At 34.1% G+C, this 26,627-nt stretch overlaps 1 protein-coding gene across 11 annotated transcripts in view; it reads right to left on the bottom strand.

Moving 5' to 3' along the window:
- Window positions 1-26,627, bottom strand: part of LRRC7 (leucine rich repeat containing 7) — a 474,513-nt gene that overhangs the window by 293,348 nt on the left and 154,538 nt on the right. For all 11 annotated transcript variants that reach the window (XR_012497277.1, XM_074334934.1, XM_074334935.1 and 8 more), the window contains one exon: window positions 6,801-7,003. Coding sequence is in view for 10 of the 11 variants with exons in the window: in XM_074334934.1 (XP_074191035.1) it covers window positions 6,801-7,003 (203 nt within the window). In the remaining variant the exon portion in view is untranslated. The remainder of the gene's footprint in view (window positions 1-6,800; window positions 7,004-26,627) is intronic.

Raw genomic sequence — 26,627 nt, 5'->3', positions numbered from 1 at the left:
GTATAGGATATATCCATGCAAAGCAATATTATTTGGCAATAAAAGGAATACACTACAACATGGATAAACCTTGAAAACATTATGCACAGTGAAGGAAGCCAGTCACAAAATACCCCCAGCGCTGTATGATTCCACTTTCATGAAATGTCCAGAACAGACAAATCCATGGAGAAAAAGATTCCCTGGGATGAGGAGAAGCAGAGAATATGAAGTGATTGCTAGCAGGGATACTGTGTTTTGGGGGAAGTGATTAAAATTTCTAGAGTTAGACAGTGGTGATGGTTGTACAATTCTGTGAATATAATGAAACCACTGAATTGAACACTTTGTAAGGTTAAATTTGAAGGTACGTGAAATATATCTCAATAAAACTGCTATTTGAAAAAAAGAGAGTATAGGGTTACTGCCGCACAGTTCTTGTAAAGGTGTACCATTTATTTGGTATTTATGAGTGTTTTTCATATTTGGCTGTAAAATTATGCTTTTACAATAAAATAATAAAAGTCTTACATAAGACTTTTAAAATATTTATTTATCAAGAGAAAGAGAATGTCAGTTTCCGCATTTTGCTGGATTATCAATTTGAGAAGTGTGGGATCTACTGATCTGGGTCATGCTGAGGCAAAACTAGAGCCCAAATAGAGATATTATCAATATGTCTCCAAAAAAATGAGCAAATTTTAAGAACACAGAGCTTAACATTCAAATTAATATTTGTTTCTTTGGCTTTCCTAATTATTTTAAAATATCTGAATGACCTCCCTATATCTCACGTGTTTTGTGTCCCGCCAACTGTTTTATGGCTCTCTGATAGGAACGTAGGACATTGCCTTCCTCATATATAAAACAAACAATTCATTTGAGGTCTCTATGTGTGAAATGCTCACGATCTTAAATTTCAAATGTCTTGAAAGATTGGAAATATCCAGAGTTAGCTTTGAAAGTGCTACATAGTAAAGGCTATATCCTTTTCTTCTGTTCACTATGAACAACAGATTTTTGTATGCTTTAGAAGCTAGATAAAAATCAGTTGAAATGCCAGATTTGTCTTACCCACAGTCTCTTAGCTTCATGAGCACAATAAAATTTCTAAATTTTATCCCTGTATACAAAGTTGCCATGACGGCTGGGGAAAACACAAGTAATTTCTAGCAAGTTCTAGTATGAGTTTGTAGTATTATTTTGCTTTTTAAAGTTTAACATTTATTTCTCTGCAATTTTCTTTTTCCTTTCTCTCTAAGGGATATCATCTTGTCTCATTGTTTTAATTCTCACCTCTAGGAGGATGACTCTTAAATCCATCTCTAACTCTAACCTTGCTCTTGAATTTCATTACCATTTGTTTATCACTTTGTTGGGTACTTCCACTTGGACAAATATTGCAATTTGATAAGTCAAACTAATAATTAGAATGTGTCCAGAGGAAAGGAACCAAGACTGTGCAGCAACTATAAAGCCTGTCCTTGAAAATGGTCAAAGAAACTTGTAAACTAGTCCTGGAAAAAAAGAACTCTAAGGCAAAGTACACGAATTCCTTTAAAATATTTCAAGGATCAAGGCAGTAATGAGAAAAGCATAGTTCCTTGTCCAGAGAAAACATGCTTTGATAATCTTTTTATAACCCTGAGTGCCCAGCCAAGTGTTGGATGGGTAGATAGATAGATGGCCATTTGGGGTAGATAGATAGATGGCCATTTGGAAACATCAACAAATTACAGAATTTTCTTATAATCACAACTCTCCACTAATGCAATGATCTGCTTTTTAAGTTAGTGATTTCTTCCATAACAGAAATGTACATAAAGAGGTTGGATGACTGTTGAAAGACAAAAACAGATACTTCTGCATGGGTGGAAAGTTAAACTAGTTATTAGCTGTGGGCTCCTCAAGAGCAGTGGTCCCTGTGAACACTCACGGGACACAAAGCAGTTGTTCAGTTATCCACTGAAATTTTGACTTGTTACTGTAGTATAACCTATTTTATCCTGACTAATACATAATCTTTTCATAATAGTTTTGGATAGACGATAACATCCCATGTGGCCTAAGGGAAGTTCATTAACTTTTCTGGCTTGGACTTGCTTATTAGTACCAACAAGGGCTAAATAAAATAATTTCCATGATTGCATCTACTCAAAAATGATGTGACATTGTGACTTTGTGAATCAAGGAAATTCTCTGGGGAAGTGGTGGTGTTATCCCAAATGTGCTAGTGTAGCTGTTAGGGTCAAAAACATTTTACCCATTATGGGCAGGGTATTGTTTTTCTAGAAGTTGTCTTTGGACATTTCAGAAAGAGATGAAGTCATGACACAACATGTTTCTTTTGGAGAGTCAATACCCAGAACTATCTTGAGATGTTACCAAATCTTATTTATGTTTGACTCAGTGTAATTACATAAATTTTTTTCATCTGTGATAGGAAAATGATGAATAGAAATTATTAAATATTTTTCTATTCCAGGTATTCCACATTCATTATGTCACCCAACATTCTATCTATAATATCTATCATCTATCTATCTATCTATCTATCTATCTATCTATCTATCTATCTATCATCTATCTATCATCTAACTGCCATCTATTTAGGCACAGGAGGTAGTGCTATTATTTTCTCAGTTTTGCTAATGAGAATATTGAGGATTCCAGAAAATAAAATCCCTTCCCAACCAAATAGCAGTGCTAGGATCTAATCCCAGGTTTGTCTGGGTCCAAAGCTCAGGTTCAAATCTTTAAAATATTTCTGGAGTAGGTTGTACACTTTTAAATGGAGAAAACTTTTAAAGTATGGTGCTTCAGATTTAGTCCCACCCTCTTGTACACATGTTTAAATTTACCTCCTCTACTAAATTCACTCTCCATGTCTTTCAACTTTGATCACATATTGGCTTTTCCAAAATTATGTCTATTCTCATTTTAAAAGTTCCTCTTCAGTTTCAGGAAGTTTCTCTATAGTTTTTCTCTTTATTGCTTTTTTCACATTTGCCTTCCCACACTACTTCATGTGTTATGTACACCTGGTATGGTCTATTAAAATTATCTTTCTATAATTTTAAGTTTCCAATTTAAAATAATAAGCAAAAAAGTACTGAATTATACGTTGTGGGGCTTTCTATCACTGTGTGAAAGGCATGTCACTTTGTATTTTTATCCTTTACAACAGAGAATTAAGCAACACTGATTGAACCATTCCTCATCAAAAAACTTCATGTTCTTTCCTATCTATTTTTGCATCTTTTCTGACACACTCTTGACATATCTTTTCCTAATGCCATTAACCTTGACTCTGTTCTCTACCTGTTGTATAACATCTTACAGGAGGGAGTCATGGCCAGCTAGAATATTCTCAGTATAAAATATCAGGAAGAAAAGAATAAAAATGTTTATAAAAGGCAAGTCTTGCCATAATGTAAAATCAAGAATAGGAATGGCTATCTCATTACTGAATATATCGGAAACCACATGGCAACAATGCCAGAGGAATATTAAGAAAACAATAAAATAAGATGGCAGACAAAAACATGTTATTTAATCTAGTTTTAAAGATTTAAATTCCAGAAGGGCTTAAGATTTTATTTACAAGTCCTTAAAATTGTTATATGTTGTCTTTGCTTAAGAACAAATTGATCTCATGAAATCATTGTATAACATTTTGTTTATAGTGTCCATTGTGGTAATCTCCCCAGCAGTCCTTCCAACCCTCCCTCTTGTGTTGCTGGCAACAATCACTGCTCCATAGAGGTGGCCATCATTGTTTAACCCAATCATAATGATCCCTTTTTTCTTGCCATATGCGATTGCATAGCAAAGGGATTAAATCAGCCATAAACATGTGACACAATTAAGGCCAATGAGACCTGAGGAAAAGTTAGTTGAGCAATTCTGAGGGAGATACTTTCTTGTCCTTCTCAGAAAAAAAGTTTCAGGAGCCAGATGTTTCTTTTTGGATGCTGTAGAAGTGGACTCTAGAACTGTTGTGACCAGCCTGCCACCATGAGAGAAGCGAGCCTCAGAATAAACTTGATCCCACACAAGGTGAATAAAAACATACCAGCTCTGGAGCCTGTCCTAAGATGGATCTTCCAGTTATGTGAGCCAATAAATACTATTTCTTGTTTAAGTTAGTTTGGATTGGGTTTTCTATTACTTGTAACACATATAGGGAAGGCAACTGATACATCACTCCTTTTGTTTCTTAATTTCCTATTTTTCTAAAAATGCACAAATATAATGATACACAAAAAATGCATCATTAAGATATATCTCAATGTCAGATAATTTAGATTACAGGTCAAAATCAGATACTTCAGAAGAAACTAACTTACAGGGCTGCTTTATGAAAGCAAAAAAATTGAATTTGGGGACTATAGAAACCTTGAGGGATTATGTGAAAGATCTTTGAAATATATAAAGCATACCAATAATAAAAGATACTTTCTTCTTATCTTAATTATAATGCATTGGGAAGTGTACATCTAATCCATTGAGGAGGTCGTTGGTTCATTTTTATTATTTAAATTTACTACAAATGCAAGCCTATTTAAGCTCCTCGTGACTTACTTGATGTATAGAACTCCCTAATGGCACTATCTGCCTAATGCATTAAGTGAAACAATGCTGTGTGACTCTTAAAACCTTTCATAATCTGGGTCCTCCCACTCTCCCTACTGTACCTACATGTAGTCAGAACTCACCACGTGCTCCTTCAGCTCCAGACTTTTCATAACTCTGCTCTCTCTTGTCTCCCTCTCCATACGTACCATCTTAAGTTTTACATCTGTGCTTTTGGGTCAAGCACTCCTCACTCCCCTCCAAGAACAGAGCTCTTCTTTATACATAAGCTCTGCCACAGTATTTGGCTCTTTGGCTCTGATTATAAGTTACTGTGCATTTACCTTGAATGCTTCCGATTTCTCTGTAATTAGGTTGTCAGATCATGGAGAGCAAGGATTGATACTTAATTCTTTTATATCACCAGTAAAGCCTCACATACTTCATAATAGATATTAAATAAATATTGCTTGATTAATCAACCTTAACCGTGTTTTTACTATTTGTCTTACAGAATCTGTCACATAGACCTAAAAAAGATTTTAAATGACTAGATGGGCTTAGGGTTTCCAGATCTGGCAAATAAAAATATTGGATGCCCAGTTAAATTTAAATTTCAGATAAATAATGAAACTTTTTTTAAATATAAGCACATCTAATGCAATATTTGGGGCATAATTATGCATATACTAAAAAAAGTGTCTGTTTTTTAGTTTAAAATTCAAATATCACTGGATGTTATTTATCTGGAAATCCTAGATTGGCTTTCCCTACAAAAACACCTGTGCTTATTTTTCTAAATTAGAGCTAAATGCCACATTTAGCAATTGTTTACCCTTATATAATTTTGCTAATCGAGTCCCGTAATGCATGAAGTTCTCTGCATTGTTCCACCTGGCAGTGACAACCGATCAACTGAGTAACCATTATGTGAAAGCAGGCATGCATGCATACAGGGAGGCCAAGATGAATAAGATGTCATCTTTACCTCAAGTAGTTCATAGTGTGGTAGAAGAGACACCAATTCAATCCAGCCTCTACCTGATGTGCAATCCAGATGATAATCCATATTGTCAATTATTTTTTAGCCTTGACCCAGCTCTCCTGAGCAAAGAGCTAAGATGACACTGTACTCTTAGGTTGTCAAAAATGAAGCATATTGGGTTGGATGTACACATTAAATAGTTCTTGCCTCTGAAGTGTTTATAAACACCATAATTAATAATCCTAAATGGAAATAATTATTCATAGTTTGTTTTGCTCAGCATGTTATACTTAGATTTTTGATAATGAAGTTAGTTTTATTATGGAAGATTCTTTTTCTAGTTCCTAGATATTTAATACGCATTTGATTTCGTATCAATAATGAAAACATGTTGCATGACATTTTTTCCCCCTCAGAGCCATTGTGCAAATCTTTCACAGGTAATGCCATTCTGACTACTTAATCTGAGTCACTTATTTAAGTGATCATTAGGATCCAGTGGTTTAGATTTTGACCCTCCCTGTTGCGTGGCCTTGGTCTGCAGTAGCTAATCTCTTCTCATCCAATCTTTTCTGCCATGGAGAACAAGATCACAGGAGACATTTTCTTTGCATAGCACAATGTTATAATGGCTCTTTGTGTGTCTGTGTGTCTGTGTGTGTGTGCGCGAGTGCAAAGTTTGATATTAATTAAACATATTGCTACACTGTGTTTTTTAATTGTATGCCATATACATTCAGTGATGTTTGTAATAATCTATGATTTCAAATTCCAGAAACAACAGCATGTTTTCCATAATAGTATTAATTGCATGTGTGTGTGTGTGTGTGTGTGTGTGTGTGTAAAAGGTATTTCTTAGATCATATAATTCAAGTTTTAAAACAATGTCCCCCTAATATACAACATATAAAACTTTCAGTTTTGAAACAGTGTCATGTTTTTCCTTTCTTTTTTACACATTAGCTGTTGATCTCATCCACCAATCTGTATTTTCTTGGGGGGGCATTTTAAATTAAAACAACAAGGCATAATCCATAAAATGGTGATTTCCATGGAAGTCAACTGATTATTGACATATTACATGAAGTTACAAATGGAGTGGTATTAAAAGGCAATGAGAATATTGGGGAAAGTTATACCAATTTGAATGAATTGTAAATTACCCGCACAGAGAGCTGTGGTTAGCATTATCATTATGCCAAGTTTTGGGAAATTATGAAACACTCATTTGCAGGGTATATTTCAGGTTGTCAAAAATTACCTTGGGTAGCTCTTCAATTTGGTTAGCATCTAGATAAAGCTCCTCTAATGTCCTTTCAAAGTTGAAGACCTCTTTTGGCACCTGCTGAAGGCTGCAGTGAGAGTAATCTAAAACGGAGATGATTTCTTCTTCACCTCGGAAACATCGGCACGGCACTAGACGGCCGATTATTTTCCGTTTGGTGGTCATCTCCAGGCACTGCACTAGAGAAAAACAAACAAACAAAAGAAAACAACTGCTTAATCAATTGCCTTTGGATGGCATTCTTGTTATATTTAAAACTGAGAAATTTAATGTTAGTATATATTTTATAATTACATAATACTTTCAAGTTGGTATTGTATATGCACATGCATTATATCATTTAAACCTTTAAGCAGTTTTATAAGGTAGGTGAGATAGGTTTTATTCCCATTTAATACATAAATAAATAGATGTAGAGAGGGTAACAGGCGTCCCACCATCACACAGCTTTGGAATGGCAGGATTGGCCAGAGTACAATCAGGACTCAGTGCAATACTATCGCTATGTTTACACTCTCACTTGAAATGTGGATCTATAATATGGTTTTCATTTCACACAAATTACAGTACAGAATGGAAACCTCCAGAATTTTTGGGAAAAAACACTTTCTCCCATTTCTTCAAAAATATTCAAGTTTCACCCCTGACATTTAAGATGTCTTCTTTTTGACCACAAATTCATTCCATCAGTCAACCTATACTCATTGGATAACAATTCTTTTCGAGGCACTGATCCAGGTACTGGGGACAGAGTGAAGAATTGAACACATTCTCTGTTTCTAGAAAGCTTATATTCTATTGGAGCTACAGATTCGAGTTGGATTGATCTGTGCTTAAGAATGAGGGCCTATCTTTAGGAATCCTATGATTTTAATGGAAGAAAACAACTTGTAATCATGATAGAAACCTGTGACATCCTTGACAAGTCCCTCTCTAGGTGAAACAAACTAAATGCCATGACATCTTGCACAGACTTAGATACCTATAACATTTTATTAAATCTATTTTTTTTCATGTCATTCTTCTCATAGACTGTAAACCTCTTGAGGGTAGAACTATGTTTTATTCATTTTTTGCATTTGTCTTGGTGCTTGACAAATAATAGATGCTCAATTAACAAATCTAGAATGAGCAAATAAATGCATGAAGGAATAAATGAACATGTTTGGGACTCTTCCTCCACAAGCACCATCAGTTACTGATAATTCTCTTGAAACCTTCTCATCCTAACTAAAAGGTCACAATCTCTGTGTGTCTCCCAAGGAAGAATAATGACGCGCATCTTCCTCTGAGTTCTCAGAGCATTAATCATGTTGCTTCTTAATTATGCGTACAATTTCCCTATACACTAAGTGGGTTCTGTTTGGGCTCAGGGCAGGCCACCTCAAGATATCCCACAATGGTATGCTGAGTATTTTGAATTAAACTTAATTAAGAAACTGCCCATGCACTTGTACACCTGACATTTATGTAACTTTACTAACAATTGTCATCCCAATAAACTTTAATTAAAAAAAAAAGAAAAAAAAAGGAAAAAAAAAAAAAAAGAAATAGGTACCTAAGGTGCTGACCTTGAAAACGTAAGGAAAACAAAAAAAAAAGCAACTGCTCATGGAAGAAGAAAGCCCTGACCACTCTGTCCCTCTAAAATTAGGAAATACATTTCCCATGTGATACGTGCCCTCCCTACTCCTGAGGGTTAAGACAACCTTATCACGAGATTTATTATAAAAGAATACGGAGTCAAAAGCTTGTATAAACAAGCTTTGTTAAGGCCTTTACTAATTTACTACCCAAGCTCGAACTTTGTTTAGATTCCTCACTAACGAATACCTGAACCCTGCTTGGATTCCTTGTAATGAGCACTAACTTTCTTTGCCCTTTCAATTTCTCACAAATGTATTATTTCTTTGTCTAAAAAGTATAAAAAGGTGCCTGGTTTGATCATTTCTTTGAGCCTCATTTTATGATCTGAGCATCTTATGATTCTCCTGTGTGTATATATTAAATTAATTGTTCTCCTATTAGTTTAGTCTTGTGTCAATTTTACTGTTTTAATTACTAGTCCAGCCATATAAACTAAAGTGTTAGAGGAGGGGATTCTCTCTCTCCTCAATGGGTGGTTATTTCCACATGGTAATCTGTAGAAGGCCAACTAAAAAACATTTAAAAAGATGACCTTTCTTTTCCATTACTTTCTATCTCTCGAATTCCTACACTTCTCATTTCTGGGAGCCTGAATCATAAGGTTTTGTAACTGTTATTATACTTGACCTTACCTGAAATCCTTGATCATAGATTGGTGACTTCCACATCTCTATGAGGGATCTAGAACATATTAGGCAACCAGTAAATGCACCTAGTAAATACCTGACATATATTAGGCACCTACTAAGTGTTTGTTGAGGTTATTGCAGTTGTAAAGAAAAATGATGATGGCTCAGACTATGACAGCAACAGTAAGTATGGACAGAAGTGATGGAAAGATTATTTAAGAGGCAGAATCCAAAGTGTTGGTGATGGATTAAATGAGAGATGAAAGGGGAGGCTGGGGGGGGGGAGGACGGTATCTTGAGAGATTCCCAGGTTTTTAATTTGAGTCACTAGTCGCCATATTGACCACTCAGCTGTGATGCCATAGTGCTGACTGAAGGCATATACCCTGTCTGCCTCGATGACCCACAAATGAGTGTGGAATCAATTGTTCATGCTTTTTGTTGCATCGTACCTTGCATTTATCCTTTTGTGCTGAACCACATGGGTATTTATTTGTTTTTTATTACTTATCTGTTGCTACCACCAAAATTTTTTTATTATGAACCAAGAGAAAAAAAACAGAATATCTAGGTCTGTTCCTGAACCATTTGGACAGAGTATTCACTGTCCACTGAAATTTTTGGACTTGAACTCACTTAGAACTGCTTTGCCTTTCATTGGCCCAAAACGTGGGCTCTTTTGGTCATCTTTTCTGTCCCCCACAATGTGCTGAGTTCTTCCCCCAGCCCAACTTCTCTTTCCTGGACTCCCTCTGAACTCAAAGATTATGCCTTCTATCAAGATCAACATGTCATTGAGCCTCATCCTCTTCACTGAATGTTCCTTCACTTACAGCCTTTACAAGTGGAGCACATTGATATTCAAACACCTTAAACACTTCCCGGTTAGAAAGTGGAATTGTTATCCTCCTTGCTCTCTAAAAATTAGTACTCTTCTCTCATCCTCCAAAATTCCTGTTTCTTTGATGGTCTCATTACCTGGCAGTGACATCTCACTACTCTTCTTACACCATTAACTTAGCATCTCTTGAACATCCTCTTCCACCTAGTGATAATTTTGGTATTTAATGCATGGACTCTCAATTCCTTCCATTCCTGAATTATGCTCCCTACACATAATAACTTCCAAATTTTTAGAACTTTTTTCTACCCTAAATTTCTAAATAACTTGATTATAGTGCTAATCTTGAATTTTTAAATTACAGGTTATTAGTATGTAATGTGGCAATTTACCTTCTTCTAGTAGATTCCCACATACTTCTTACCGACCTCTCTCTCTCTTTCTCTGCAATTTTCTTTTAAATTAATAGGATTTATTTTATGATGATTATATACATTTGCAATTCAATCATATTTTATTTCTTATGCATCTTTTTGTTTCTTTAAAAATTGTCTCTTGTTTTCTTTGCTTGGTTTTTCTATGTACCTTCCACTAATTCAATTCCCTGTCTCCTCTCGTGCAGTCACACCTGCTCCTGTCTGGAGTGGTTGCTGTTCTAGACCTGCCATATATCTGTCATCCTGGAATTTCTCTTCACTATCATTCTGTGAATTTTTCAATTCTTTTTTGAGTTATATCTCCTACTTCCTGGATCCCATGCCTTTCTAGATTTATTGGAAAACATCCAAAGGTGGAATATAATATCCAATAACTTTCTGAGAAAGCATCTATGGTAGGTACATCTTTTGAGAACTTTGCATGTCTGAACATGGTATTATTTCACTCACAAAAAACTAAAATTTTAGCTTGATATATACACATATATACTTTCAGGTCAGAAATAATTTTCCTTCATAAATTTGAAGGCCTTTTTAATTTATTATTTTCTAGTTTTTAAAGCTGTTGTCAGGAAATTCAGTTCCATTACTATTCAAAATCCTGTTTTATACCCACCTTCCCTTACACTAGATCATTTTAGAATTTTTGTCTTTTCTTAGTTTTTTGAAATTTCATGATAGGGTGCTTTAATTTTAATCTTTTTTCAATCCATTGAGCTGGTGCTTGATGGGGACCTTTTCACTTTGGAAGCACTTCTCTGCCAGTTCTGTTAAATTTTACACAATGGGATTTATAGATAATGTAATACAGAATTGTACACCTGAAATCTATGTAATTTTACTAACAATTGTCACCCCAATAAATTAAAAAAAATTTATTTCTGTTATTATTTGACATTTTTTCCTCTTCATTGTTTCTATTTTCTTTTTCTGCAATCCTGATTAACTGGATTAGACCCTACCTCCTAGATTTATCTGATAATTTAATTATGATTTCTCTTGTAATTTCCATGTCTGTGTCTTTTTATTCTATTTTCTGGGAGATTTTTCTCAACTTTATCTTCTAAATCCATCTACTGTATTATCTTTATCTTATAATATAGTTTTACTCTCCAAAAATTACTTGTTGCTACTTGAATGCATGTTCCTTATTCATAGTATCTTGTTTGTATTTCTGGGGGCCATACAGTTTTCATGTTCTCTCAGAAGATATTAACTATAAACTAAATCTTTTTACCCCTGCTTCTGGCATTATTTCTGAGTTCTATTTTTTTGTTTGTCTATTTAGTTCTTTATCTTTCATGATAGGGGTTTTATTAAAATATCTGGTGATCCCGGCTGTCCTTCAGTGTTGAACAGTGAAGCTCTAAAAAGCTAATTGAAAGCTTTGTATGCACAATAGGTTTCATTGCAGGATGATCTGGCAGCAAGCCAAAGAATATTCTCATGTTCTGCCTGGGGTATAGTTTTGTACATAGAGAATTTCAGTCAATTTGCCTATTTTCAGTACTAAATCTTTTCAGGTACTTGCTTGGTACCTGTTGTCTTCAAGACTTTCAAGAGGTCCATAGAGTAAATAAATTTTTGTATCTCTTTGTGGGTATTTTATAATGGAGTCAACAATGCACTTTGCATGTAGATGAGTATACACAGCATCTCTGTTTCCTGGATGCTCAAAATTTGCTGAAATTTCTTATATCCTGATGTCTGCTATTTTCTCTGTCCTTGTGAGTATATGTATTTTAAAATTTCTTTTTGCTTAGTTGAATCTTGGTTGTAAGAATAGATAAATAAGGAAGGTGGGAGGTTAACTTCCATGCATAAAGGAAAATTTTCCTTTAAATTGCTTGCATGCTTTTAATCCCTCAACCTATTAGGAGAACTAGGCAGAGAACCACATCCTTCTTCCGGAAACACTTTCTTTCTTTGGCTCCTCTTACATCATACTCTTCTGAGATTTATCCTTCCCTTTCAGTTCCTCCATTTCAATCTTTTAAGAAGGTGCCATCTTCTCCACCAAAGATTGATAGTATTAGAGTCCCCCCCCACCCCCCCGCCCCCACCAGGCCTGTTGTCCTTCTAATTATACACTCTCTCTCCCTTTACAATCACATTCATCTTTCCCAACTCTCACTTAATGTCAATGAGTGGATGGCTGTAAAGTATTTTTTTATCTCTACTCAGATTTAATTCCCTTATTATTTCCACTTTACATTTTATGGGCATCTCAAGTGTAACATGTTCAAAATTGAAATGATGCTCTCAAAAGGTATGGAAAACATCATGAGGGTCAAGATTCTGTAGCTAACTCCCTGGTGTGTGATTTTGGGCATATTATTTTATTTCTATCAGATTAGTTGTCTGTGAAATAACAGAGTACACACAAAGCACTTAAAATTGTGATTTATAGTTTTAATCATTCACAGTGTTAGAGATGATGGTTCTGCCCAAACCCCCACCTCCTCCTGTGTTCTCAACCTCATTGAATGGCAAACCATTCACCTGGTTTCTCAATATAGAAACCTTGGCACTTTTCTTGACTTTAGTTCCCTCACGTCCCACATTTATCATCAAGTCCTGACCATTAAACAGCCTTAGCATTTCCCGAACCAAGACTATTTTTCTTCATTTCAACTGCTTTGAACACTAGCTCAAACAATTATCTCTTGCATTTATATGGATCTCTTTCTACGGTTTTCCCTTCACAGTGCTGCTGGAGTGACCTTTTTAAAACATCAATATTGTGATGCCAGGCTTTTGCTACAAATACTTCCATGAGTCCTCTCTGACCTCTAGGAAAAGTCCAGTCTTTTTACTGAGTCTTATCCAGAAATGATACGGTTCTGGGGTCTGACTGCTGCCTTCCACACGCATGGACCATCCCCTGCATTGCCTCACCCGTTGTCACTCTTCTCATTGCTTTCTGTGCTCTTTGCAATCACAGCTTCTTTTATATTCCTAAGACTACATGATCTTTCTTATTAGGGCCTTCAGAAATAGGGCTGCCTCTGCAAGGCACATTTCCCTGGTCTAGTACCTGGTTCAGAGAAGATACTTTAAAAGTATTATCAATATTAGCAAATAAATATGGGAGCTAATTATGACTTTTATTTGTAGTGTCTTTGAAAAATTTACAAAACAATTTATAATCTATCACCTTGTTTTTTCATAAGAAATAGGCACTTATGTATTATTTCCCATATTTTATAATAAGCTAGTTAAGGTTTAATGAGTCTGTGACGTGCATAAAGTCACATACAATACTTAGTAGACCTAAGATGGGATCTCATATCATCCTCTTACCTAGCGATCGGTTTTAAATTATTTGAATGTCAAAAGTATGGAAAGGAAAATAGGTAGAATTGAGAAATACTTTCAGGAATTGAGTGAAGCACAAAACACAAGAATGCACGTTACATATATGATACACAGAAGCAAATATTTGCTTTTGGCTGAAACATGACCATTGCCCAGTAGACCACAGAGGCATGTAGTTTCAAACCAGGGTTTGGAGTGTGACTCGGATTCATTCTAATCTCCTGTGTTACTACCTATCCTTAGCATACATCCAAATGACAAGTTCTTGGATTTTCAGTTTTTCAAAGGGAGTTAAAAAGGCAAAAGCAAAACAGGTATTCATCTCTTTCTGTTAAGGCCCTTCATGTAAATTCCTTGAAATCAGTGGTAAGAGCATCCTTTTCTGGATTTTCACAACACTGCATGGATTCCCTTCTCTCTTAATCATATTTTTTAAAAATCTAAATTGAGTAGCTAAAGTCGATTTTTTTTCTACAACCACAGTACAGGGAGCAGCCTTCATTTCAACACTCTCCCAGAATCAAATGCATTTAAATAGCATGGCTTGCTAACATGGCCTAACTAACCTAGGAGAAGTAAAAAGAAGACTCATCTTGCTACATTCTTCAAATTCTTCTCTACTGATAATTTAAACCAAAAAGAATTTTAACCATTTGAGAATTATACCTGCAATAGTTGACTCAAGCTATAAGGATATATGTATCAAAATACCTAGGTTTCAATACGTCCGTATTTCTTAGGATTTTAGACCTGTGTCTATGTTATCCTTGCATAATATTCCATACCTTGAAAGATAAGGGGATAAAGGAAAGTTCAATCTTTCCAAGATTTCTTGTGACAAATACTCTGGCTGTCCTCATTAGTTGGCACAGTCTTACATTTTTCAAATGACAAATGTTTCTAATTTATTCACTGAGAAACCATTTGCCTCACTAAATGTGCCACAGGGATATGGAAAGCTGCCAAGCTCTCTCCATGTCCTACTTCAAGAAACATCTTTAAAACCATTACCTAACCTCCAGTACGTCTCTGAAACCCCCTTATCAAGACACCATGCATGTTGATTCTAGGACTCCAAGTGGAGCATCTGAAGCTTTGTTTGCTTTTTGACCATTGAAATGATCACATTTCAAAAACACTCAGATTTCATGGGTTTGTTTTCATCTTATAATTACAATTATCTGGAAGCCTGCAATTGTTATACATGATTTGATTTGCTGTCAATATGTGGATATCAGTTTGTCTTGATAAAGATCAATGGATTATCAGGACAAAATTCTAATAGTCTTTAATGATGATATAATTACATTAGCAATCAAAACAAAAAATCAAGAAGGTAAGTGTGGTGCCTGGTACCAAAAAGAAGCTTATCAAATACTTCTAAGTTATGCTTTTAGACAAGTTACTTCTTTTAAGAACAGCGATGCTTCTGTTCTCTCCATTCACATTCTTCCCAAGAATTTTCATCTACTGATTTCAAGAGTCTCTTTCTATGAATGTTTCCTAATACAAACCATCACCCCTAATTTATTTTTTGTTTAATGAGCTACCTATCTTAAAACAAAACTCAAAAAGTCTAAAGCAAAACTTGGAAATATTTACTAATCTTCTATTCTGTACTAGACACTGCCTTCCTCCTTGATTTCTTGTTTTGATTAGTTGTGTTTTAATTCTCTTAATTCTGTACCTTGAATTCTTCTTTTACTGCTCCTTTCTTTACTTGTATACTAAATATTTTACATCTTCCTCTTTCTTTACCATTCAATCTGGTTTAGACCCATATCATTTGGTAGTAGTACTACCAAACTATAACTGTATGGAAGTAAACTATTTCCAGGTTATCTTTCCTTTACCATCATTTATTCAACAAATATTAATAAATGTCTACTATGTGCTAGATAGGTACTTATTGGGTTATATAAATGGAAAACACCAGTGAGTAAGAGCTCAGGTCCATGCTCTAATAAATTACCTGGATACTGAGGGAGAATGACCATTGAATAGAAAGTTATACAGATAAGTCCATAATTGCATATTATTATAATTGCTATAAAAGTAAATATTAGATTTGTGTCCATTTTATATATTAACACATACACTAAGTATCTTGACTAATCTACTAAAATGCACGTCCATTCCCCAGTTCTAGACCCTTCACTGAGTCCACATTTTCAATAGCCGTATTTGCCAGTCCAAGTTCCTGAGTTGCATTTCCTCTGAGAAAAAGCAGTGCTCATTAGCATATTAACAGCTCAGAGATGTCTTGTGATAAAGAAATACGCTTATCTTTGTTTAAACCAGTGTTTCCTAACCACTTTTTTTAAAAGATTAAAAATGTTAAAGTTTATTATTGTAATTAGGAATTAGTATTCTGAACCACACGTTTTAGGGAAAGCTGATCTATGACATTTTTTAGCTTGACATTCAAACTCTCTTCAGCCTAACTTTTCAGCTCTTTTACCAGTATTTCCAAAAGCATACTTTTCCAATTCCATGCTCTCGCTTACACCACACCCACTACTTAAAGTCCTTTATCCATTTTCTTCATCTATACCAATCCTGCCAATCTATGGTAAAACCACAATATCCTTTTAAACCATGTGGAATGATTTTTATTCATTGGTTATTATATTTGTTTGCAGGTCTTAAAACATCACAGTAGTTGCTGTTAAAGAAATCTGTAAACTGGAACACCTTGGAATGATAAATAGAATATTCTGTTTTACTCTTTAATTTATTTAGGTCATTGCCTATGAGTCACAGTGTGTGTTCACAAAAAATCCATAGAATTTGAGTTTGGATCACTTATTGAAGCTCAAATCCTTTTTAAAGTCTTCTTTAACTGTTCCAGACTATAAATAATGCTATTTTCCTTGTCTTCCTCCTCCTCATCACCGTTATTACTATAATCTTAACTAACTAAAGAACATCAACCTAAGCATTATAGAATCATTCTGGAAAAATTCTCTTGAGAGAAGATTTCTACTAAGTAGTGGCATATACAAGCTTACTCAAAAATCTCTCCTTACTGTATCACACAGGTAAATAACAATCTTTTAATACTTCTGTCCTTCTCTCTCCACACATCGCCTCTTGGAATTCTCATCTATTGATCTATTTAAATATGAAAATATAGCTATAGAGGACAGTAGAAAGCAGACTTCAAGATAAGATTAAAATAGCCCAAGTTCAGAAAAAAATTCCAATTCTGTAAGAAACTCTTACAGTACACCTGAAACCTATGTAACTTTACTAACAATTGTCACCCCAATAAACTTTAATAAAAAAAAAAAGAACTTTGCTTTCAGGCAAGTTGTGAACCTTAGCCAAGAGCAGTATGAGGAAACAAATTTCTAAGCATTAAGATACTCTCAAAGATCTAACTTTCATAAGGTAACAACCTAAAGTAATAAGTTTCTGGAATAATATCTGAAGATTTGCTTACAGAGATACAGAATAAGAGAATGGAACAGAAGTAGTCAGATAGAGGCTATTTAATTAATAGAATCTTAGGTTTTGGTTGGAACCTTATCTAATCACTCGTCTCATCCTTAAATAAATTACTCATATTGTGGTCTTAGACCTCAATATCTCCTGAGATATTTTATACTGTAGCATAATGATTTATGTTAATGATGAATGTGTTATTAAGAGAAAGATCAGTTATTCAGCATGATGTGTTGAGAAGCCAGAGATGTGTATAGTATATTTAGACGTAGGTTAGTCAAATATTTTATTTAATGAAAATTTGGGTGCATGGTGGTTAATATTAATTCTGTCAAAAGTTCCACTTTATGTGAAACACTTCACTCCAAACCTTCTTTCAAAGATTTGAGTAGGAGCTCGTAAGAAAGCATTTTCCACGGAGCTGTCTCATCTCAGGGACTCCTTGCCTTTTGTGATGTGACACAATGTCAATACGGTGCCCTTCACAAGACGTGATGAAAGACCTGTTTTCGATCTGATATAAACAACTCGGAGAAAGCATTTTTAAATGGCACCTCATGTTGCTCTATATTCATTTTTCAATCTTAACAATAGATAACTTCTGAAAGTATCTATGTTTATTAATATTTTAATTAATGCTAATGATGGTGGTACTTGTGTGTTCAGGATACTTAGAGCAAATGCTGCAATTTTTAAAAACTAAATAAACAGGGATTGTAGTGATAATCTTTTAATAAATTAAGTTGCTTTGGGTATAAATCTAGGCAGTTACTTTATAATTGGAAAGATTTCAAGAGATTCATAAAACATACAAGCCTGCTTGGTCACCCTCAGGCTGAAAGAAGAGTTAAAATAAAAGGGAAATTAATTTAAGAAGTTTAAAGCTGCAAGTAAGTTAAAAGCATGTGAGAATGCACTCTTAGATAGAATAACAGTTAAATGAAAGGTTTATGAAAGCTTAAAATGGCACAATCAGGGCTCATTTTAAAACCAAACTATTTTGTTATGATTCTGAATTTTGTTTTCATTGTTAGTCTACAATGTGAGATTAAAAGTCCAATTTCAAACAACAATGTAAAATATTCTGAGTATTTAAATACATATCTTTATTTACCTTATAAGTAATGAATGCCATATATGGATTTTTTTCAGTTTAAATTCTTCCTGGATTAAATTCTTTAAACAATAATGAAAGGCAACAGGAGTTGAGAGAATGAAGAGACTACAATCAGGAGTCAAAGTTTTGCAAAGAGAATTGGAAATGATTTCAAGAAAGCAGATGAGCTTTTAAATGAAAAGACCATGTCTAAGTGATGGGGTCCCGTTGGAGGACAGAATGCACCTCAAAAAGATCACAGCACTACCACAACAACCGTTTCCCAAATTCACATCTGTGTGAGAATATGTGTACAATTCTTCACTGGCTCCCTGCGACCCTCACTACCAACCCCTTAGGGTTGCACAGCCAGGTATGTAAGCAGCTGCCATGGTTTTAATCTCCTCTCCCCACCACACTCACACCTTACCTTTCATGATTTGGGGCCTTTGCATTATCTATTTCTTTTCCTAAACCTTCTTGCCTGTTCATCCCTTCCAGATTACTCTTCCTTATCATTTTCAATTAAATTTAAAGATTATCCCTGTAGAAATATTTTCCTCTATTATCCCAGGGTCTTTTCAAATTCATGTGTTGAAGCCTCGATTTTCAGGACCTCAGAATGTGGCCATATTTAGAAATAGGTTTGTTGCAGATGTAATTACTAGTTAAGAGGAGGTCATAGAGGTATTTTTATAAAAAGAAGGCCATATGAAAAGAGATGCACATAGAGGGATGATGTGGAAACATGGAGATGATACCCACCTACAAGCCCAGGAGAGAGTTTTGGAACAGATCCTTCTCTCATAGTCCTCAAAAGGGTCCGAACCTGATAATACTTGATTTTTGTACTTCCAGCCTCCAAACTTATGAAACAATGAATTTCTGCTTAAGCCATCCAGTTTGTACTTTGTTATGGTTGCAGCCCTTGTAAATTAATACAACCTCCTCTTTAGCTTCCAACCAAAAGTTAGGTGTGTCTTCTCCAGTAAATTTCTGTTACCATACAGAAATGACAAGGGCCCAATATGGCATAAATTTATTACAGTTGTTTCCTTGTCAATCTCTTGAGGTAGAATGATTCTTAATTAGACCATGAGGTCTCTCTTTTATTTGTATTCCTAATCCAAGACAGATATGCAATGTGAAATTCTTTTTTATACAGAGAAATGTTGCATTAGAGGCAAAAATAGAAACTTTGTTTTGCCTTAGATTCACTAACCTGTTGAAAAAGACTTAAAACTGCAATTTCACATATAAGTAAAATTGCCCAACAAAAGTATATAATTAGATACTCTGAAGAAAAGTATGTGACATCACAGAAAGAACAGAACGGATAGGTTACCCATTCCTCAGAAACAGACATCCAGGAAAATAAATGACTGAATGTCTTGAATCAATATGCATAGTGAATATAATAAACTACTTGAACCTAAAAATTGAACCCAAATAGTTACATAAGTATTTCAGAAGTATCTTGAAAAATTGGTATGATCGTTACCATACAGAAATGACGGGCATATCTTGTTTAGAAGAAGCAGTTCTAACAGAAAAGAGAGAGTATTATATGTTAATATGGACATCCTAAATTGATAATAGAAGTAAATTGAAAAACATTTGAGAGAGGATAAAAGTAGAAATTGTATTACTTTAGAAAGTACACTATTAACCATTCAATCACATGAAATATACCTGAGTGATACTTTTCTAATGAACATTATTATACTGGCACAGAAAAAAAAAAAATAAGAGTAAGAAAGAAAGAAGAACTGTTTAGAGATTTTGGATATATAATTCTGCTCACTTGAAATTTTGCTATTTAAAATTCCACTTGTTTTCTTCATAATATAAAGGTAATGTATATTTATTATGAAGCATTTGGAAAATATAGAAAGGTATAAGAAAATAAAATTCAACATACTACTATCATCCAAATATAAAGCACTATTAACACAATGGACTATTTCTTATCATTCAAGGTTGCACTCCAAGTACGTACCATGTTTCCTCAAAAATAAGACCTAGCTGACAATCAGCTCTAATGCATCTTTTGGAGCAAAAATTAATATAAGACCCGGTCTTATTCTACTATAGTAGAAGACTGGGTCTATGATATAATATAATATAATATAATATAATATAATATAATATAATATAATATAATATAATAAAGTAACACTATGTCTTATATTTATTTTTGCTCCAAAAGACACATTAGAGTTGATTGTCCAGCTAGGTCTTATTTTTTGGGGAAACAGAGTACATACAAACCCAAACTCCCTCCCCCCCTAACACACATACACACATGCAACATACACATATATTATTAAGATTAACTATATTGTTTTTTGTCACGCTTTTCTACTTAGCATTATATTGTGAACATTTTTTATATCATTAAACATTCCTTAAAACATTCTTTTTGAAGACTATGAAATATTCTGTTGTGAATATGTCTACCAAAATATTTGACCAATCTTTTTCTTATTCTAGAAATTTATACAGTTCAGTATTTTTCCAAATTGTAATTAATGCCTTGATAAACAACCTCAAATGTAAGTTCTTGTGCATTTATTGTGTGAAAAGGACTAGAACACTTTTATTCTTCTTGATAAATATTGCAAAATTGCTCAATTATTTGTATTAAATAATACTGACCAGAGTATTATATATAACTATCCATTTCCTTTCACCATTGCCAGCAGATGTTATCAGTTTATTTTCAATCTCTGTCAGTTTGATAGAGCAAAATATAATATAAGGTGTTTTAATTTTTTTTCCTTTATTTGTCCCTCCCTTGATTTATGCTTACAAAACCACTTTGTTGAATGGACTTAACTGAAGGGCTTACAAATAGGAAACACTACATTTTTCACCAATCACTGCTTTTACACATCATCTTTGGAAACTCTCTTCTCCCTTCTCAGACAAGAGCTTATACAATTCCCAAAGTTTTCTAATTTTATAGTTATATAATGTAGGAATAGTCTCGTTCAGATAATTAGACTCATTTTCAGGTATAGTGCCAGCATAATGTGTGAATAATGCAGATATTTTTGGAACTTTACTAGTGGCCATGGTTTGATTTCGAGCAGGTGGTCCATTAAAGAGAATCACGTAAATGATTACATAAAGGGTATAGCTTTATATGTTAAGGGGTAATAGAATTTAAGCCCTCATTTGGCTTTGTGTTTTCAGGGAAGTGATATTTACAATAATATGAATAAATGGAGAGAAAATATTTCTAAGATTTTTTCTCCTTTGTCACTAATGAACCCTTTCAAATGGAAATGCCTCTTGATAGCACTTATGTTGACTGACCTTGAAATTTTGCACCAAGCCCTAGATAACAAATATTTATTTTTCTCACTGATGCAGGATGCCACAGACCAAATAACTCCTAGTAATATAAATTCAAAGTTTTACTTTCTTCCATGAACCCAGTTAGAACTCAATCCACCTCTAGCAATTACAGTGAGATTAACATACAGATGCTGTCAGAACAAATCTTCTTTCTATTTCACATTTTCTAGATAAATGTAGAACAAAATAAGGTACAGAAATGGACATCAATGAAGACAAAAACGTACCTGTTTTCTTATAAAGTAGCAAAAACTGTCTACCTAGACTGGCTCTGAACCAAGGACCAAATCTAATCTGAAGCAGAAAAGTAACATAATTTCATCATTCTCCTGGACCATCTGTTTAGTTTTTAAGGAAACTAGAAAAGAATTCATTAAATGGGTTTATCTGCACTGTGCTTGTGTGTGTGTGCGCGTGTATCTGAGTGTTGAGGTTGAGAGGGTGCAGTGTCAAAGTAGGGGGATAGATGGATATTTTGAGATAAGTGACTATACCATATAATTAGAGTAATCCTTTCACTTCTTAGGTTAAGTGGTTTATTTATATTTTAAAATTTTTTTCCCCAATTATAGTAAAAAGAACATATTTAGAATAATTAAATTTTCCTGCTTGTCTCAGAGTTACCATGAGATTTGGTAATCTGCTTTGTAAACATTATAACAGATATAATTGGTCAGAGTATAGAAATTTAAGAATATGTTATCATATTTTTTAGACATTTTCTACTTTTATGTAGAAATAGAGTAAATATGTACAATCATTTAACCTCAATATCAGAGTAAGAGGCAAAACCCTTTTTTTCTTGATAAAAATGTATACTTCAAGTAAGCCTCACTAGATTAATTTCCTCAGTGAATTTCTTCCCCTGTATAGACTTTCTTATTGACTACTACTTTTACTGTTCTTTAAACTGATAACAATGTTTACTGCATCCTCTCATTATTTGCTCCCCCAAATCCTGCCTTCAAAATGTACCGCCATCTTTCAGTTAATGAACTGACAACTCGTTCAGTCTCCTAAGCTAAGCCTTGGGAACCATCTCCTACTCTATATTTTCTATAATTTTCCACTTTCAATGTCACGAATGAGTCAGATTTTCCAATGTGGCCCCTCCTCTGTGTAATCATTGCTGGAATGCTGGATGATGTTGCCTTCTCTTCCCTTGACAGCTGAAATAGCTTTCTAGTTGGTTTCCACATAGCCTACTCTATAAATGTTGTCAACTTCTTCCACCCAACACATATTCACAATGCCTCTGCATTTTTCTATGCATTGTCCAATGCATTTTTCTGCCAGGAATGTTCATTCTTCTTTTAACTTGAAGAAATCTTAATCGTTCATCCTCAAAACAGCTCAAATGTCATGCCCTCTATGAATCCTTCCAACTTCCTCAGAATGTAAGTTACTCTTCGTTTATCCTTAGAGCACTTTCTAACATTTATTGTGGTAAATTGTCAAAGCTCATTCCGAGGAATCATCATGACTACAACCCTAAACGAGACAGACGATTCCAGAATTCTTCACTAGCAAGCTGACAATTCTATCCCTTCCTAGCAAGCTGACAATTTAGATGTCTTTTAAAATTTTGCCAGAAAGAAAAGTAATAGCACTTTCATGCTTTACTAGACATTACATATAGGCGACATCTAAATGATGAATCCTCTTTCTTATGAAATGTCTTTTATAGTAATATTTATGTTCTAAATAACTTGCTAGCAGGTTATAAACAAACCAGACACTAACTCTGCTGTCTTTAACAATAGAATGCTACTTTGCTTCAGGTACAAAATAATACACATTAAACTTTAAAAATTCTTTGTCACTTATGCATCACAGTTATGCTCTGTGAACAACAAAATATTTGACAAAATTAAAAGCACTAATGTAATTATATTGTCAATCACCAAAATTTAAAATAATTAAGGTCTATGGCATATCTTTGTGAAATAATAGTCACTGTTTTTCTGTTTTAATCTGAGAATGACTGACCACCTAATATAGAATTGGGTAAACATTATTAAATAAATGGGTCTCATATCCTAAAATTATTCATAGCTATTGCTGAGATATTTCACAATATGTAAACACACACACACATACATAACACACACACACACACACACACACACAAACACACAAACAAAACAAAACCTAATGACCATATAATCTGGACACTAAACACATCCAAATTAAATTCATAAGGTAATATAAAATTATTTTACTCATAAAAAATATTGGCCGCTAAAATTACTATTTGCTTGGAAATCTTTTCACTGGAAATATTCTATTAGGTGTTTATATATAATTTATACAAAGCAGCATGATAAAAGTACAAGTATATGATATTAAGATACCAGGAAACCTTCATTCTAATTTTAATTCTGATGCTCACTAGTAAGTATCTTACACTATTTGATGCTCAGTTTTTCAAATAGAAAATAATAATTTTTGAATGGAATTACTCAAATCTTTACCAAAAGTAATGATGTATCATTCTAATTATTTCATATACATAGCTCTGCTGTGCTTTAAATGATTTAGAATCTGTAAGGATTTTAGGCAGTTTTCCTTTGGAGTTTTTATGTCACAAAACTTGCATAAATACATACACACACATACACATACTTATAGATTTTATATTTCCAATCTTGCTTTTTAAAAATTATCTTAAAATCTCCATCAGCTTCTTAAATCTTAGCATCACTTTCTGAATAATTTGTACTGGCTTAAACAAGATAGAAGTTCATCTTGAAATGTCCTGAGAGTTCTCGGTGTGGGGAAGATCTGATCAGATCTGTTTTGTATCTTGCTGCTCAGTGAAGAATAGTTTGAAGAAGGCTGGGAAACCAATCAGGAGGGTTTCTTTTTTGTTTTATTCTTTTTTTAAAATTAGTTTCAGGTGTAGAAAACAATGCAATAGTTAGACATTTATCATTTATACCCCTCACACAGTGATTAATCCCCCCGCCCCATCTACTACCCCTCTGACATCACATACAGCCATTACATTTCCACCTGTCTCTATTCCTAATGCTGTACTCTGTTTCTTGTAACTATATATCTATATCTATATCTATCTATCTATAGTTATATATATAAATATATATAAAATTATAGTTGACATTCATTATTGTTCAGCTTCAGCTTCAGGTGTACAGTGCAGTGATCAGGCATCTACATCATCCTTGAGATGGTCTCCCTAATGAGACAAGTGTCCATCGGATACCCTACAAAATCTTTACAACATTATTGATTATTCCCCAAAATGACTTTCATATATCCGTGGCAATCTTGTGGTTACCAATTGTGCTTTCTAATCCTCTCACCTTCTCCCTTATCCCCACCCCCTCCTATCTAGCAACCCTCAGTTTTTCCTCTATGTCTCTGAGACTGTTTCTGATTAGTTCATTCACTTATTCTTTTTTTTTTTTTAGATTCCTAGAAACATACCTTTCAAAGCTAACTCAAGAAGAAATGGAAAACCTGAATAGACTGATTACCACCAGAGAAATTGAATCAGTAATCAACAAGCTCCCAACAAACAAAAGCCCTGGACTGGATGGCTTTACATGTGAATTTTACAAAACATTCAAAAAAGAATTATCACCTATTCTCCTCAAACTATTCCAAAAAGCCCAGAAGGAGGGAAGGCTGCCAAACACTTTTTACGAGGCCATTATCACCCTGATCCCTAAATCAGACAAAGACGTTACAAAAAAAAGAAAACTACAGGTCATCCCTAATGAACATAGATGCAAAAATCCTCACTCAAATATTAGCGAACAGAATTCAGCAATACATTAAGAAGATCATACACCATGATCAACTGGGATTCATTCCTGGTATGCAAGGGTGGTTCAACATCTGCAAATCAATTAATGTGATACACCACATTAACAAAATGAAAAATAAAAATCATATGATCATATCAATAGATGCAGAAAAAGCATTTGACAGTCAGGAGGTTTTGAGAAAGTGCCGTCAGAAAGGAGGTAGAGATGAGAGAAGTAAGCAAAGTAACAGATTAAGTAAATAAATAAATTAGAGTGACACTCCCCAAACTCGGTGATTGATTGGTCACAACTGGTATATCTCCTTTAGTTTGCTTTTATACTGAGAAACTTTGGAGGCTAGTAACATTTGGTATTCCTTCCATCTCCTCCCCATGCTTGCCTCTGTTCTTTAATTTTGTGGATCATCATTGTCAAATGTCTGCTTCTCAACACTGGTTCTCATATACTCTGCATTTTAGTGATTTCTATCTTCACTGCTGGTCTTTAGCATCTTTCTTTTGTGCAGGATTCTTTTCTTCTTCCTTTTCTTTTGGTTTCCTATTCTTTTCCTGGTTTAATTCATTCCCTCAGGTCTCAGGTGACATGTCACCTCCTTTCTGGAGTTTTCCTAATCCTTATGGATTGGATTATAGAGTTGCCAGGTTTAGCAAAACAAAAACAACAAACAAACTAAAACAAAACAAAACAGAACAAACAGCAACAATAAAAAATAGGATGCCCAGTTAAATATGATTTCACTCATATATGGGATATAAAACTGAAAGTAACAAACAAACAAAACAAAGAAAAATCCTCATAGACACAGACAACAGTTTAGTGGTTACTAGCGGGTAAGGAGGTGGGGGTGGTAGAAGAGGGTAAAGGAGGTCAAATACATGGTGATGGAAACAGAACTGACTTTGGGTGGTGAATACAATGCAATATATAGATGATGTATTATAGAATTGTATACTTGAAACCTATGTAATTATACTAACCAATGTCACCCCAATAAACTTAATTTTAAAAAGTAAATACATATAAAATTCAGATAAACAATGGACAGATGAGTATGTCCCGTGCAATATTTGGAACATGTTTATACTGAAAAAAAATTGAAATTCATATTTAACTGGGTTTTCTATTTTTCATGTGGAAAGACTAGATTTGGAATCTCTTTTACATGCCCCTATATAGCTCAGTGAACCCACCACTTTTTACCTAATGTAATAAAATTGTTTAAATGACTCCC

Source organism: Rhinolophus sinicus, linkage group LG06, assembly GCF_036562045.2.
Source record: "Rhinolophus sinicus isolate RSC01 linkage group LG06, ASM3656204v1, whole genome shotgun sequence".
In the NCBI taxonomy this organism is placed as follows: Eukaryota; Metazoa; Chordata; class Mammalia; order Chiroptera; family Rhinolophidae; genus Rhinolophus; species Rhinolophus sinicus.
This window is presented reverse-complemented; position numbering and strand designations above follow the sequence as displayed.